Source organism: Mustela putorius, unplaced genomic scaffold (assembly GCF_011764305.1).
Source record: "Mustela putorius furo isolate JIRA1106 unplaced genomic scaffold, ASM1176430v1.1 tig00000139_pilon_pilon_pilon, whole genome shotgun sequence".
In the NCBI taxonomy this organism is placed as follows: Eukaryota; Metazoa; Chordata; class Mammalia; order Carnivora; family Mustelidae; genus Mustela; species Mustela putorius.
The window spans coordinates 10338765-10356060 of NW_025421293.1; the positions used below are offsets into that span (position 1 = coordinate 10338765).

The following is a 17296-nucleotide window of genomic DNA, read 5'->3' on the forward strand; positions in this document are numbered from 1 at the left end:
CCTCATATTTACATATTTACTACTGAGTACTCTAGAAGTTTTGGCCAATGCAAAAAAACCCCACAAATTAAACAGGTAACAGGCATAGTTATAGGGAAGAGCTAACGTGACTGTCAAGTTTAAAATTCAAGAAATTATTTGAAAGATCGTTAGGATTATTTCAGAGATCAGCGAAACAGTGAGATACAAAATAAATATCCTGAAGTGGATCCCCCCCAAAACCCCAAAACTCCCATTCACAACCGCAGTAAACACCAGAAAAAAGAGAAACCTTTATATTAACAGATCATCTCTTCTTTGATGGACCCACACATTTCCTAACGGTGCGAGTTTGGCTGCTATTATGAAGGGACTTCTTGCTGTCATTCTGCCCCCTATTTGTGTGTCTGCCACCTGCCTGAGCCTCTTGATGCCTCCAGGTTCACGGCTGCTACCGCAGGAAGGAGGGAACGCGCCATGGTACTCAATCCATTCTCTCTGGCCAAATGCTCTGTCACCATGGAAACGGCCTCTGCAGCTCAGTACACTTACTCTCCACCGCCTCTATGCAGTCTCTGGGTTTCTATCCCAGCACGAGCCTTTGGTCGTGTAGTAGCATCTCCTAGTCACTGCAGTGGCCCCCTAACCCTGGCTGGACCATCTGTGTCCTCTGGGGATACAGAGGTATTTAGGCCCTACCCCCAAGGACTCTCAGCGGGTAGATGCAGGTGTGGCCTAGGAAAGTTTATTTTAGAAGTTCTCTAGGGGTGCCTGGGTGGCTCAGTGGGTTAAAGCGTCTGCCTTTGGTTCTGGTCACAATATCGGGGTCCTAAGATGGAGCCCTGCGTTGGGCTCTCTGCTCAGCAGGGAGCCTGCTTCCCCCCTCCCTCTGCCTGCCTCTCTGCCTACCTGTGATCTCTGTCTGTCAAATAAATAAATAAAATCTTTAAAATATAAAAAATAATATAAAATAAAATAAAAAGTTCCCTAGTGGTTCTGACATCCTGCCAGGTTTGGGTTATTGATGGTTTACATGACTTGGATTGACACCTCCAGATGCTTGTCTGAATAATAAACTGCACTGAACGAATGTCTATTATGTGACTCTGTGCAGTAACATATACTTTATGAGTTAATTTCTCCACGCCAGCTTCACAAGTCAGTGAAAAAAATCAGCACATTCAGTATCTAAACGGAGAAATCACTTCTACCGGAGGAAATAAATGGACCCAAATTTCACAACTAAATTCAAGAAATTCAAATTCTTTTCCCTGGCACAGACTTGCCAGAGGCAGAGGGCCGTTCTCGATACAAAAGAAGTTTAAGACACTATTGATGACTTCAGCGAGTTTACAATTTAACTGAGGAAAATAAGAAATTCAAATGAAACACTAAAGACCACAGAGATAGTATATAATTAATGGCAAAATGAATGTTATGGCTACCATGTTTGGTGTGATCTTGGGCATTTAACTACTTGCGTCCATTTCTCCAAACCCTTGATTTAACTCACTTTCCCTCTCCCAACAGGGCCCATTCCCAAACCAAAGCCCTCTCCAACCCCCAGCCCACCCTGTTCTTCAGAAAACACGAAGCATGGGCTTTCTCAACTCCCCACTCCACCAATTCCAGCATTTCTGAGCACCCCCTACTCATTTCCTCAGGCCACGGAGAAAGATGAGACATGCCTCTGCCCCGGAGCCCTCTACCCCATGCAGTGTCCTCCAGGATAACTGCCACCGATCACTGCTGCCGATCCCCAGCTATTCGATTCTTCACTTTGCCCTGGCTCCTGGGCCCTTGAGGACCACTGGTCTCACCCCTCTGGGAAGAAAAGCGTCCTGTAGTTCTTACCCTCTCTTCCACAAACTCTCTGAGAGGCCCCTCTTGTTCCCCCCAGTACAGGGCAGCACAGGCCCTGCCTTGGGCCGCAGCTCGCACTACTGTCGGCCCTACCACCAGAGACTGGTTCTCAAAGTGTCCGCAACAGGGGGTGGGTGGGCTCTGTCTCTGGGAACACAGGCCAAGTCTGCAGGTTCAACACCCTGCTAGGAGGAGTAAAAATATGGATGAAGCATACAAAGCAGCTTTTTAAAGGCCCCAAAGTCGGGCTACCAGGGAACTGCCAGGAAAAATTCTAGAACTTAAAGAACTAAGGAGAACACCAAAACCACCTTTGAGCTGGTACCTTTGCTGAAGCACAGAACTCGGGCTTTTGGGGTCTTGGTTTATAAGGCAGTGCAGGTGGGGGTAAAGAGGCCAAAGCCCTGGGCCTGCCCAAGCTCAGGGGAATCACAGACCTCCTCACAGTGAGATATACCTGCCCCCTGCCTCCTCACAGGAGCCTGAAAGGCAAGCTGACTCAGCACTGAGGTGCTGTGAGTGTACATGTGTATGAGTGTGAGTGTGTGAGAGTGTGTGTGTGTGTGAGGTGTGGTCCCTAATAAGCTGTAACCTCAGCACCGGCCCGTGACTGGATATGCAGCCAAAATTCACATCACCTGAGTGTTAAAAAAAAAAAAACCCTAAGGCTGAATATGTGAGGCTCCCTCACGTGGCAGGGCTCCTGGGACCCAACACAAGCAAGGAAGTGTGGGTCCTGTCTGGAGGAATGCTTCCAGTTCTAGGTTTCCCAGCTCCCCACCCCAAGGAAACAAAGCACCATGGAGAACCAGCAAGATCAAATCCACCAAGACTTCAGCGACTGGAATTATCTGATGCAGATCCTAATCCAATTGTTTTAAAAATGCGGGACATGTTTTTTAAAAAAAACAGAGTTCCTAAAACTGAAAAGCCAACAGCTCAATATAGAAAGCTTAACAGAGAGATTTAACAGAAGAACAGACACAGCTGAAGAGAGAATTTTTAAAAAGAGGAAGAATTAGTGGCTGGAGCACAGGTCTCAAAATTATCTAGAGTGTGGCCCAGAGAGTCAAAGAGATAGAATGAAAGGAGAGATGAGACAGAAGGCAGAGCAGGAAGGCATCACACACATCTAAACGGACTTCCCAAAGAGAGAAATGGAGCAGAGGCAGTATTTGAAGGGTAGGGCTGAGAACAACGCCAACCTATAGATCTGAAAAGCCAAATAAATCCCAAGCAGAAAAACATAAGAAATCCACACCCACACACATCATAGTGAAACTACAAAAAAACAAAAGACAAAGAGAAGAGTTTAAAAGCAGCCAGAGAGAAAAGGTCACATTACCTTCAAAGAGCTTAGGTAGACTTATGGCTGACTTCTCAATAGCAACAATGGAAGCCAGAAGACAGTAGAATGATCTCTTCAATATGCTGAGAGAAAGTAACTGTCACCAAGTAAAAATATATTTCAAAAATGAGGACAAAATAAAGGTATGTTCAGACCTACAAAAAACTGAGAGTCTGTTACCAGCAGGCCCTCGCTATAAGAAATTCTGAAGGACATACTTCAGACAAAGGGAGAATGATCCCAGATGGAATGTCTGAGATTAAAAAAGAAAGAAAGAAAGAAAGAAAGAAAGAAAGAAAGAAAGAAAGAAAAAAAAAAAAAAAAGAATGAAGAGGAAAGTGATTTAATTATGTGGATAAACCTAAATAAAAAAGTGCTAAAAAACCAATCATAATATCTTGTGAGGATAAAAGAAAAAATAATACCCAACAATAAGATAATAGTTTGCGTGCGTGTATGCGTGTACACAGTTGCGTGTGCGTGTCTATGCAGGTGTGTGGTGTACAGTTAAACCAAGTTAAAGTATGTTAAAGTATCCTGAGGTCCTTGCATTGTTCAGAGGGAGGGTCAAAATATGAACAGTACACTAAAATAAGTGGAATATACATGTCATAACTTCTAGGGTAACCTTTAATAAAAGTATAGGGCTAGCACATACTCCTCCCAAACTAACAGGAAAAAGCAGTTAAAAAAATCAATCCAAAAGAAGGCAAGAAGAGAAAAAGAAAACAGAAAAAGCAGGATAATAGCACGAAAAAATGTATATATAAAATAAGAAAGCTGTAACAAAAATTGTTAGTCCAAGACATAAACACATTTTTTTCAACTTTCATTAAACTGATGTCCTATAAATCACAGTATTACATATTGGTCCAAACCTCTTTCTCTTTTTTTCAGTCATTTTAATAAATACTTAAAATGTCTACTATACTGTAGATCCTACAGTAGGCAAGAAAATAGACCAGGTTCCTGCTTTTATGGCCCTTATTACTGTTGAATGGATAAGAGAAAAGTTAATTATATCATCACAATTGTGATAATTACTATCATGTCAATAAGCTGTCTTTACCTCACCATCAGCCTTGGCTGTGTTCCTAAATCTTGTTCAATTATTTTTCTTTAAGTACTCAAGGGGAAAGAAGTTAGGATTCTGCTACTCAAAAGTCTAACAGAACGGTAAATCAATACATACCAGATATTACTATACTTAGTTTGATCTGCAGTTAGTAGTCTGTCTTGAAAGCTGGTTACTAATTCTGGAGCAGTCCATCGCAGAGGGAAAATTTTTTTATCATCCGTTTCAATATAATCCTCCTGTTTTTTCAGAAAGCATACAGAATTTTACATTTTATTACATCTTTTAGTGAACTCAATGATTTAACAACAGGTCATTCTCAGAAAACTCATACTGAACCCAAAAGACATATCAGAAAAATAAGTGGGCCTGGAGAGAGATTTTCTGGGCAGAAGGTAGGGGAGGTTTTTCTCGGAAGCCTCCTGGGCTCCGCGAGCTGCTCTCTGAACCACGAATGCTCGCTCAGCCAGCCTTCCTGGAAAAGGAAGGTACGCCGCGTTTGACACACAGAACACGGACTCTAAGCAAAACATCTTTTAAAACATGCTGGGCCTTATGCCCTGAGTAGGGCAGCAGTGCCCAAGGTTAAAGAGTAAGACTGGGTTCTAGGTCCATGCTAAACAAGCCTTTTCCTTGATCTATAAAATGAGGATGATACAAACCCACCTCCCTTCACGGTGAGGATTAAAATTGATACTGTGGGCAAGGTACATAGCAAGGGCTCAAGATGCTAGAGCAACTATGTAATCAAATTACCAACTCACATTAGCGTAATATATGTTAGTTACAGAATACTATGAAAACATGACCCCTGTGGTCCTTACGTGCACCCCAACAAACAGACATGATCCTCATGTGCTCTGCGGCTGGCATGAAGCCGGGACCAGTCACATTCTGTGCCCCGTATCATGCTACCTCATTCAGCTGGGCTACAAAAAAATACATGAAAACCTCACCTACTTCTTATTTTATTTGGAGATATATTTATGGCAGAGTTCAAAAAAATCTTAATTCCAAGCTTATTATAATTTGAGCCAGAATTTTATTGGAGAAATATATGTCATGTACAGTGTCATAATGATCATTACCATGATTATTACCCATGTGTTCATACTAAAATATATGAGGCACCATCAAGCTATATCAATTACATTGTGTAAAAGTCTTATTTTTAACCAAAACCTTTGGAAAGCTGTCACAAAACCTCAGCAGAGAGCCACCGATGTAGACAAACCACAAGTCAGAAGCCAACTCTGCTGTTAAAATGACTAGAACAAACCACTCTCCAAAAAGGCACTGTAACCAAGATTCTTAATCCCCCTTCTTCCAAAACCGGGGTGGCCTTTGGTGATATGACCACCTCATGTCTATGAAGTTAAATCAGCTTCAGGAGAGAATCTTTAAACACTGACTTACCTTGTACCTGCTGAATCCTATACCGTAATCTCCCACTTTCACATTCAGGTCCGAGGTAAGAAAACAGTTCCTCAAGGCTAAATCACTGAAAGCATAAAGAGTGAAGTGAACACAAGGACAAGGGGAACCCGTAAGTAGGACAATGTCACCCCAAACTGCTATGAACAAGGCCTTCTCTATGAAGCAGAGCGGTATGTTGAGCTTCCTGATCAGTAATGTTTCAAAATTCTTTCTTAGGGGCGCCTGGGTGACTCAGTCAGGTAAGCCTCTGCGTTTGGCTCATGTCATGATCTTAGGATCCTGGGATCGTGCTCTGCATCAGGTTCCCTGCTCGGCGGGGAGTCTGTTTCTCCCTCTGAACCTCCCCCTTCTCATGCTTTCTCTCTCTCTGTCCCTCTCTCAAATAAATAAATAAAAATCTTAAAAAACCCCCAACAATATTCTTATTTGTTTATCTGAGAGAGAAACAGGGATATCAAGAGAAAGCACAGGTGGGGACGAGAGGAAGAAGCAGGCTCCTGGCCAAGCTGGGAGTGGATCCTAGGACCCTGGGATTATGACCTGAGCAGAAGGCACCTGCTTAACTGAATGAGCCACACAGGCATCCTTAAATTTTTTAAATGGGAAAAGGATTATATACTGCATTTTTCACTACTAAAATCCACGGAGATGATCAGATTTCTTTTTCTTACAAGTAACTGTTAAGGCGGGGAACCTGGGTGGCTCAGTTAGCTAAATCCTGACTTGTGATTTCCGCTCATGGGTTGTGAGACTGAGCCCAGCACTGGGCTCCACGCTCGGCGGGAAGTCTGCTTGAGAGTCTCTCCCTCTGCCCCTCCCCCTTGCTGACTCACACTAATAATTGGGAAGTCTGCTTGAGAGTCTCTCCCTCTGCCCCTCCCCCTTGCTGACTCACACTAATAATTAAATAAATCTTTTTTTTTTTAAAAAGTAACTGCTGAGGTTAAATACCGACCATATCTGTACTTTGTGCTGCATCAGTACCATATTTCCTGGTATCTTAAGAGTGACCAAGAGCGGCACCTGGGTGGTGCAGTGGGTTAAGTGTTTGCTTTGGGCTCAGGTCATCATCTCAGGGTTCTGGGATCGACCCCTGCATGGGGCTCCCTGCTCAGCGCAGAGTCTACTTCTCCCTCTCCCTCTGCTCCTCCACCCTGCCTGTGCTCGCTCGCTCTCTCACTCTATTTCAAATAAATAAATAAAATCTTTAAAAAAAAAAATGACCAAGAATTTTAAAATACTATGAGCTAAAGTGTCTTGAGTAATTTTTTACAGTAACTTGTATTACTTGAGTCTAATGGTAGTCTACTTATTATAAGATGAATAAAATGACAGCTTCAAGTACCCAAAACTAATCAACATTACAAATGCTAATTTTTTAGCTTCCTTTTCAAAGACATGTGAGCATTATAAGGAGCCCTTTCCAAATTACTTCGCTTTCCTGCAAACCCCACCTCTCCATAGGGAGGGGAAGAGCACATTTTCAGGACTTATTGGAAAAAATTACATAGGTTATTTAAGAACAGGTTAATTCTCAAAAACATACATGTTGAAAAGTAAAAACTACTTTTTCTGAAGGAAACTTCCATATAGACAACAGAGTAAAAACACTTTGGATTTAGGTATAAGCCACTTTTTATCTTTTGCTCTTTTTATCTTTCTGATCATCTATTGGCATAGAAATTCAAGAGTCCACTAAACTAACGTAGAAAAGCAGACCCCATTTATAGTTTCAAATCATAAAGGCATAGGAGAAGAATAAATGAAACAAGATGGGATCGGAAGGGAGACAAACCATAAGTGACTCTTAATCTCACAAAACAAACTGAGGGTTGCTGGGGGGAGGGGGGTCGGGAGAAGGGGGTGGGATTATGGACGTTGGGGAAGGTATGTGCTATCGTGAGTGCTGTGAAGTGTGTAAACCTGGCGATTCACAGACCAGTACCCCGGGGATAAAAATATATTATATGTTTATTAAAAAAAAAAAAAAAAAACTTTCTGTAGTCCAAAACCCAAAATGTTTAGACAGGATTTTAGAAGACAAAAGCTTATATTAATGATTAAATTCTTCATTTTCCAAGATCTTAATTTCCAAAGTTTACATGGCCGACACAAGACCATGATGAGGCCGATGTAACTCCGGGACAGCCTACCTGGGACGTAAGGGCACTGAGCCAATCATACGTTAATGGCTAAGATTTATAAAGCACTTACTGTACACTGGGTATTGCTCTAAGCTCCATACATGTATTAACTCATTTAATCTTCACAAGGAACCTTGTAAGTGGACGCTCTTATCTTCCCCATTCAGAACTGTCTTCAGCTTACTATTTCTTATAGTAACTTCACCAGAGCTGCAAAGCCAGCAAGACGCTGTCCCCCCTCAGGAACCATCAGTGACAATGCACCAGCAATCAGAGCGCTGCCCCGGTCCCCGGCGAACACGTGCTCATCTAGACGGCCAGCGGGTGCTAGTCAGGCGGCTCCACGCCAGGTTTACTAGCAGTAATTTTCACGGTGTTCCCCTCAGAAGCCTTCATTTGGGCCTGTGGTGTCTGGGAGCAAGAGAGAAACTTCCAATCTCAAGGAAATCAGTATCTCTGTTTTGGAATGAAGGGAGGCAGGAGCGAGGCAGAAGCAATACACCCACAGAGGGCAGAAAAATGGAAATGCCCTCCGTCGGGCGGCACTGTCCACTGGACCGACAGCGGCAACAGGACAGTGCCATAGGTTCTGCCGACAGAGGCTCTGTCACCCAGCACCACTGATGGGCATTTCCAGAGTCTCTAGAAACAGATCCTTCTTAGCCTTCCCCACATCTCTCTCCTAAGGCCAGAATTAAAAGCTGGGTGGCCCGGCACTCCAACGGGGCCCTGTGTGTGTCCCTGCGAGGCGGGCAGCGGCCTCAGCCCTTGGCTCCCTCCCTGCGGGCCACCGGAGCACCTGACCCCTGGGCAGTAACTGGGCCGCCCTGCTCCCTCCCCCTCTCCTCTCTCCTTCCACATGTTCAGTGCAAGTCTTTAGACAGAGCAAATGTGAAGGTTACGAAAAAATGAAAAGCCACCAAAGTCCCATTAAGTAAAAGGCCATTGGCTTTGAGTGTAAAAGGCACCCTAAAATTCTAACACAATCCAACTGATGCTCTCAGGGGAAAGAGAAAGGCTTCTCCTCACCTAAAATCCGAAGTATTGAAGACCCAAACTGGGGGAGGCTGGAGGAGCTTCCTCTAAACCTGCCCCCTGCTCCCCCACAAACGTGGGAGCAGCACAGCACAGCGGGGCAGGAGGTGGGGAGTGGGGGAACCACCAGGGTGATCTGGGAGCTCCTTAGGAGCACTTAGGAGCAGTGTGACTTGGGGCAAGTCATTTAACATACCAGAGCCTCAGTTTACTCACAAACAGGGATGTGCTGTAGGAGCTAACTCACAAGATTTCGTGAGGATAAAATAAAGCGATATGTGAAATGTTCTCAAAATGTTAAGGCGCTGTCCAGTTCTAAGATAATGATATAATTCAATTCGGAACTGGAAAAAGCAAATGTTCTCTGAAGCCTAACCTGCAAAGCTAGAGAAGAGAAAAGCACAAAGGTGTAACTTAACAACACAGGTAATTCTTGACGTCAATGGCTGCTTTTGGTCAGGAAACACAAACATACCCAGTATATTCTTCCTTCAAGTTGAAAAACAGGTCTAGTGGTGAGGCTGCCACATGATCTGACAGCCTCTGGCTCTGTCCCCTCGGCTGGCAGCAAGGCCGTGGCCTCCACTGTCAGTGACGGCCTCGGCCGCGGGAGCGGTGCGGAGCGCTGCGGGAAGTGCGGATGCGCAGACCTAAAGAGCTCCCCATCCTGACTCCCAAGGAAGCGTCACTACGTGTTGACCCGGCCCCTGAAGGACCGCTGGACTGGAAACGGCGGAGAGGCTGCAGCCATTTTCAAAATCACCCACACCTCTGTTCGTGTTGTTTGTGCTTTCCCGAGCAAGCGGAACTCCTGATACACAGAGGCACACACAAGAAGCAAAGTCGCTGAAACTGACTGCTGAGTATTCTTCTAGGGCGTGGCACGCGTTATCTTAAGTCCTCTTGACAACAGCGCTTTAGGATAAAATGATCCCCATCTCATAGAAGAAACGAGTTCAGAAGCACTAAGTAATGTGGCTTATCTTGGTACAGCTGACAGAAAGGTGAATTAGCAACCTGAACCCCTCAATCCTGCTTTGCTCACCAGACCGACCTGCTCTTGGGAGTTTCTGAAGTTAAAAAAAAAAAAAAAAAAATCACTAAGGGTTTTGAAGAAACTGCCACTTATCACTCGAAGATGGGACGTAGCTCAAAGCGGTACAAGTTCAAGATGAAAGCCAGAGGACGGTGATAGGGCACAAAGGACGCAGGTTTGACTGCTTTTGCCCCGATCTATCAGGTCAGGCCTTGCTAGCTGAACAAGACTGTATTTACTGAGCTTCTCCCGAAGGTCAGGCCCCTGCTAGGCTCTGAGTGTATACAGGACACCTGTGCTGTCAAATTCTGGGTGGATGCCAAGAAGGTCGTCTGTGGCTAGAATGTGGGCCACCACTACTGGCCTGGGTTTTGAGAAATGGTGATAAAATGGGGACAAAGCCTTCAGTTCTCAGTTTTCTCCAGGGTTGGGCCGGAGCTGACACTGAGCCGGACACTCTGGCTTCTATGGGTCTCAACCTCTGGTTACAGCTTATCTCCTCCCTGGACGTGATTATGAGATCGGACGAAATACATAAGGAAGTAGTTTTCAGGCTCTGGACAGTGAAAAGCCCAGGTTCTCATCTTGACGAGAAACTACATAGCAGAGGTGAGCTCCACATGGCCTCCAGCTTTCTTTTTAGGGTCACTTTCCAAACCACGGCACAGAGGTATGGAGCCCAGAGAGCCACGGCTTCCCTGGATGGCAGAAACAGAGCCGGCCAAAGAGGCTGAACCGCAGGAGAGGGAGTAAGTTCAGAGAGCGGGCCAGCACCCCAGAAATCTGCAGGTGGGTCCCTCTGAGTCTTTGTCTGCAGTCGACTCCTGACTTGTGTACGTTGTGTGCCCTGGGAGAAAATGAGGCTGACAGGAGACTCACAGAGCTGGGTACTGGTCAGAGGGGAGAAACTCCCCTCAACAGCCTGGTTCCGCCCCTCCGAGTCCTTAAGAAGGAGGTTACTCTGACATCAGGCAGGCGATCCTCTAGGCCTGTCCAAAAGGTGCCCCACCAGGATGGAGCTGAGCTGCCAATCAACGGCCCACTCTAGAGAGTGGTACTTCTCACTCTGGGTGTGCACTGGAGTCGCCTGGGAGGTGAGTGAAAATGCACTAGGTCTGCAGTGGGGCTGGCAGTACCCCTCAGACAACCCCCAGAATCCAAGCCCGGCCTCGAAGGCCACATCAGATCAGGGTCAGGGAAGGCCAGTGTGGTTAACAAGTGATAAACCAGCTGGCTTCAGAACACGGGGAGCACTCCACCGGGGATTCCCGAACAATAATTTTCCCATAAGGCCTAGGGTCATCTGGAAAACTGGAACATTTAGTACTTTACTTACACCTAAGGATTTTAAGTTGAGGGCGAGGGTCCCGAAGACCCTCGAAGACCCGAAGACCCGAAGACCCCTGCTTTCATGTCCCCCTGCTCTGTACATAGGCACTCAGCCAGCAGCGGGTGTTCCTCCCCAAGGGCAGAGTACAGCCCGCCGGAGCCTCGAGCCAGTCCTCTTGTGCACACGCGCAGGCCTTCCGCAGTAAACGAGTTACGGGGATCCTAGGCTTCTTCCGAGGCTTCCTCAAGTGCCGCCATTCTTTCTTTTTTAATTAAAAAAATGTGGTCTTTTTCTTTTAAACTATCTTCCTCCCCCAACTCCACCCATTCCGGGTTAACCCGTACTAAGAAACTGGTAGGTATAATCTTTCTGTATTTTCCCATATACGCGGTGTATACACAAGAAAATACAGATAAGGGGAATAAGGAGCATGTGCTTTTATGCGACATTATTTATGCCTACCTCCCTATCTTTATTTCTCACCCAACAACATCAAGGCTGGAAAACCCCCCAGGGCAACCAGTCACCCCACAGCTCTGCATCTTTCTCTATGACAGCCGTGTGGTACTCCACAGCGCTGATGGCCTGGAACTAACTGGTTCTCAGGCCCCCCATGAACGCTTACTTTGTTGTGTTTATTTTGCCGCTGCCTCAAATGACGCAATGACAGATCATTCTATGCCATGTCCTTAAGTTCCAGGGCCTCTCTGTCCTATGGAAGTGAGTCCAGCAATAGGAATGTGTAATTTTAATTATACAGTTATCACCCTCGTAGCTCTTCAAAAACTGGTAATGTCCTGGTAACTCAGGACAAAACTTGCCCATATCCTTACTAGCCACAGACGCAGCGGTTCCTTTAGCTCTGAGGTTCCAAGCCTTTAACCTGCCCGTCCCTAACTACCAAATGGGATCGACTTTCCATCTACTGGCCCGTCTGTCTCGGGCGTACTCTCGCCAATTCATAGGCACCTGTTGCGTATCCTGAGAAGTCGCCCGTTGGCTGCCAACTGGTGTTGGCAGCTACACCTTCCCAAGTCTGTTGTCCACTGACTTTGTTGTGGTGTCTATTGCTATGCAAAATATTTAATTTTTATAGAACAGTCAATAAAAGGTGTAACAGCCACCCTTTATTTTACAAGGAAAAGAGGGTCTTTCTGGTTAGGAGGCCTCGCTCATCGCTAGGTAACACATACAGCTTTCCAGAATTCTGCCAATATCACACTTATTTTTTTTTTTTTTGGATTTTGATTTTCACATACAGACGGTACACAGGTCCAGTAATTTCCCAGATGGGTAATGAACTGCGCATGCACTTAACAGGGAAGCCCTCTCTTCCCCCCGATTTGAGTTTCACTTTGGGCACACACTCCCCTGCTCTATGTACTGTCTGCTCTCCACCAGTCTGTTTCTCCATCAAAACCAAACCAGTCTCTATCCCAGTGGTTTGCTGGGAGCTCTGACAGCTCGCAAAGCAAGCCTGCTTTGCGGCCTCAACGATTCACTTCTTTTTCATCCTCTACTGGCTCTTCTAGACACTATTTTTCATGTGAAGCTACAGATAATTTTTACCACCCCCCAAATCCTCTAAGGTCTCTTATCAGGATTACTTATGAAGTTCATGTATTAATTTTGAGTTAACATGGGTGCCTGGGTGGCTCAGTCAGTTAAGTGGCTGCCTTCAGCTCAGGTCAAGATCCCAGGGTCCTGGGATCGAGCCTGCATCAGGCTCCCTGCTCAGTGGGGAGCCTGCTTCTCTCCCTCTCCCACTCCCCCAGCTTGTGCACTCTCTCTCTGGCTCACTCTCGCTCTCAAATAAAATCTTTAAAAAAATTTTTTTTCAGTTAACTGACATTTTTGTGCTGTCTTCCCACCATAAAATGGGGCACACATTTCCATTTGTTCCCGTTTTATGTCCTGCAGTAAGACTGCATAGCTTCCTTCACATAGTCCTATATCTTTCTCACATTATTTATTCCTAAATAATTTATAATTATAACAAATAATTTTTGTAGCACTGGTGAAAACGGAATGGGGTTTTTTGCCCTATTTTCAGGTACACTTTAGTATATCTATAATCAAACTACAATAATTCTCTCATTAATTTAAAAAAAAAATTTTTTAATGTTATTTATTTGAGAGAGAGTGAGTGAGAGAGAGCACAACAGCTGAGAAGGTCAGAGAGAGAAGCAGACTCCCCATGGAGTTGGGAGCCTGATGTGGGACTTGATCCCAGGACTCCAAGATCATGACCTGAGCCGAAGGCTGTTGCTCAACCAACTGAGCCACCCAGGCACCCCATCTCATTAATTCTGTTTTTTAAAGAAACTAGTATCTTGCTTTTTTCCCAGTATACAGTATCATGTCACCAGTAGTAAAGAGTCACCAGTGATTGTTTAGGGTAGCTTACGGGATAAGAGCGTGGGCCCCAGAGTACATGGCTCTGGTTTTGAATACCAGCTCTGCTCTATGACCAAGATCTCCTAAGTGAAGAAGACGAGACTAGAGCAGGTGAGGCCCCACGTCTGGGACCCTCATTCTTTCATTTCACACACACGGGCCGAATGCCTGCAGACTTTCAGCTCAAGCCAGATTCCGCAGCCTGTGTAAGGAACGTCTTTGGATTTTCCTCATGGGAGCAAGATGATGGTACTTTTTCTTTTCATTTAATACCACTGTGTGCCACATACTACCTGTGGCTTTGATATAAACTGATCAGTCAGGGAGAGCTCCCCTCAACTTGGCAGATGGGGTGCTGCCCAATTCTTGGATCATTTAATAAAGCCAATTAGATCTTCAAAAATAAAATAATCAGAAGAATTAAAGCAACCATAGTTATTGCCATATAAACATTTTCCCCTTGAAGACTAATCTTTAAGAGAGGAAATATGAGAAGGAGTTTAGAAAGATACAAACTGAAGACTTTGCAGGCACACAAATTAATGAAATACCCTAATATTCCACCAGCTGAAAGAAACACTCAGCTAGAGGTGCAGCACAAGCCGATTAGGAACCAGATTTCCACATCTCTACCACTGTGGCTACAACACACAGTACAGATTAAGGAAAAAATCATGTAAAATGCACCTAACCCTAGTGTTCATGTATCATGCTCCTGCAACACTGGGTGGCCGCACTGAGAGCCAGAGAACTTCAGGGCTTCTCAGCAGAAAATTACCTGAACTTTAAAACCAGGAAAATCCTAAAGAGGCTCTCTCGTGAACAGTGGTGACCTGTGTACTCCTCAAGGCCATGACCACACAGGTCTTCGGCTACCTGAGCCACCACAAGGCCCACACCACCAGCCAGAACCTCTGTGTACTTAGCTCACTGTGGTGACCTGTGGTATCTCACTGCAAACGCTAAGGAAGGCTGACAGGCAAGGGACAGCAAGTCCCAGGCTCTAGGCCAGAAAGGCAGAATGCTGTGGAACGTAGCATACTGGCAGCTTCTGCTGTTTACATGGCCTTCACGGATGTCACATGTAAACTTCGGAGATGCAGGCTACCCAAGACCCAGGCATACGTCTCCTCTTAAATAATAAGCAAAAATACAATTTAACTGGGGGTGCTTTACTAGATCAGTTTCTAAAACAACAAACAGCTTTTAGTTGGACGTGTGGGCTATTATTCTATTTTCAACCAACACCAAAAGCCTGACTTTGAGTCAGCCAATAAATATTCTGAATTCTGATTTAAAAATATGCTATATGGTTTGTTATCATTAAAAAAATAATTTAAAGCACAAATTTTGCCCCAAGTGGGAATTTTACATAAAATATAGCTACTTAAGAGAGAAAAAGAATGAGAGAGAGGGACACCTGGGTGGCTCAGTCGGTTAAGCACCTGCCTTCCGCTCAGGTCATGATCCCAGGGTCCTGGGATTGAGCCCCACATTGGGCTCCCTGCTCATGCTCAGTGGACAGCCTGCTTCTCCCTCTTCCTGCCACTCCGCTGCTTGTGCACACACACTCTCTCCAACAAATAAAATAAAATTTTTAAAAAGAGAGAGAGGGAGGGAAGGGGACAGTTGCCAATTGTTTAAAGAATATTCTTTACCTTGAGTTTTTGTACCTGGATAACATCCAAATCATGTGATTTAATTTATCATCTTTATATGTTCTAAAGCACACAAAATTCTAAATTAAATAGAACTTTGACCTATAGAAACTCACAGGAAAAGAACATTTACTCTGATGTCTTTGCCAATTTTTAAAATACAGTAGGAGGAACACACCTGAACCTTAAGTGCAATTTCTAGCTGCCTCTGAGGCCTTCATGCTGATGTCTGACATGACACACTCTCTAAATGTCCCAGCCTCCAAGATCTAAAACTCCTAAACCACCTTTTAGAGACTAATCCACCATGTCTTACAAAAGAGGAATACAAATATGCTGGGCATTAACCTGTTAAAAGAGATTAAAAAGTGAAATCCAAGATTTCTCCATTATAAAGCAAACAGATATTTACATTTTGAAGTTTCGTGTAAGGGATTCTGCCTCGTGCTTGAAGAAATCCGTAATCTTTGGGGTATTTTATAAAGCCCTTAATCAGAATGACCTGCTCACTATGCATGTCAAGAGAGATACAGATGTATGGAAAAATGTTAATATTTTCTTTCTTCCCTACCTGGAAACAACGTTGACAATTTGATAGAGTACTTTTCCATGTCTGCTCTCACATACACGCGCGTGCACACACACAGGTACACACACTCACACCTCTACAAATACAAGCAGGTGTTTTCTTATTTAAAAAAAAAAGGAGTCACGTTATAAATATATTCCTGTGCGATCTACTTTTTAAAAAATAGAATACTCTTAAAAAAAAAAAGAATACTTTATAGCCCTTAAAGTCAACACACACACACACACACACACAACAGGTGCCCCTTTTCAGCTCTTTGGATCACTAAGAGTTAATTTATTTAGTTAAAGTCAACTAAAGAGAAGCTGGTTTCCCTGGAGACCTGGGAAATAATTTCAAACATATTTTAAACATAAATCAGAGCACAGAAGGCTAGAGGAGAGTCAGCAGAAATCTCCTTCTGGGTTCACAGAGCCATTACCTCAGACAGGACTCAAGCCCTTTGTTGTTTTAATTACGAAAATTACATCAATGGCCTGAGCAAAATATAACGTGCTCCAAAGAGCTGTGGCTATTCAAATCTGACCAGAAAGGTTTCTACACAAATGTGTTACACTGATGGGCGTTCTGCTCACACACAACGCCAGATCACCTACAAGTGGCCCAGGGACGGGGCAGGCCGGGGGAGGGGAAGCAGGCCTCTCCGAGCCCTGACCCTCCACAAAAAGATGATGCCAGCCTATCAGATCCTCTCTTCCTCACCCAGGAACCTCGAAGTCAGAACCACAGCCTGAAGCTGACACAAACGGGATGCACAGGGAGATGTCAGCACGGCGACTGGCACCGTCTGCTCTCATCTCTGAGCCAATGGTTTCATGTTCTCTGAAATTCCGGAAATGGCTTCTAGAACTCAGGCTGTATGAAGACATTCCGTTCCCCAGTTTTGGTTTAACCCAGCCCAACTCTGCCCTCATGCCAATACCAGGACGGACAGGACAGCTTCTACTTGTTCACCCTCTGAAGTCCTCTGCAGAACCTCGACAACCAGCGCCGCCAGACAGACCCAACTGCACCGCCGGCCGGACCCACCTGTGCAGGAAGTGTAGCTTGTGCATGGCGGCCAGGCCCGCGGCGATCTCGCAGGCCATCCGCTGCAGCAGCATGGTCTGCGAGTCCCCCCTCACGTGCTCTTGCTCGTTGCGCAGGTAAGCTTTCAGGTCCCCCTGCAAAAGGGAGTCCAGGTCAGCTTCCAAAGGGGCCGAGGTGAACCCACTGGCAACTCAACAGGTGCCTTAGCTAATGTTAACTACTTAGATTATTTACCAGAAATCACTTAGATTTGACCTTGATAAAGAATCTAATTCGAACAAGTCCCAAATTACAAAGAGTAATTCCACCCCAAAACTTTAAAGTACAGAAAACACTATTGTCTTTCAGGATCATACTTAGCTAAATATTGGTTAAT

The 17296-nt window shown here is 44.9% G+C and overlaps 1 protein-coding gene across 2 annotated transcripts in view; it reads right to left on the reverse strand.

The window, feature by feature from the left end:
- The window catches only part of LMTK2 (lemur tyrosine kinase 2), an 82350-nt gene that overhangs the window by 14142 nt on the left and 50912 nt on the right, over positions 1-17296 (reverse strand). For both annotated transcript variants that reach the window (XM_013047071.2, XM_004774962.3), the window contains exons 7-9: positions 16921-17054; positions 5682-5766; positions 4383-4504 (exon numbers count right to left, since the gene is read on the reverse strand). In XM_013047071.2, the coding sequence (XP_012902525.2) occupies positions 4383-4504; positions 5682-5766; positions 16921-17054 (341 nt within the window). The remainder of the gene's footprint in view (positions 1-4382; positions 4505-5681; positions 5767-16920; positions 17055-17296) is intronic.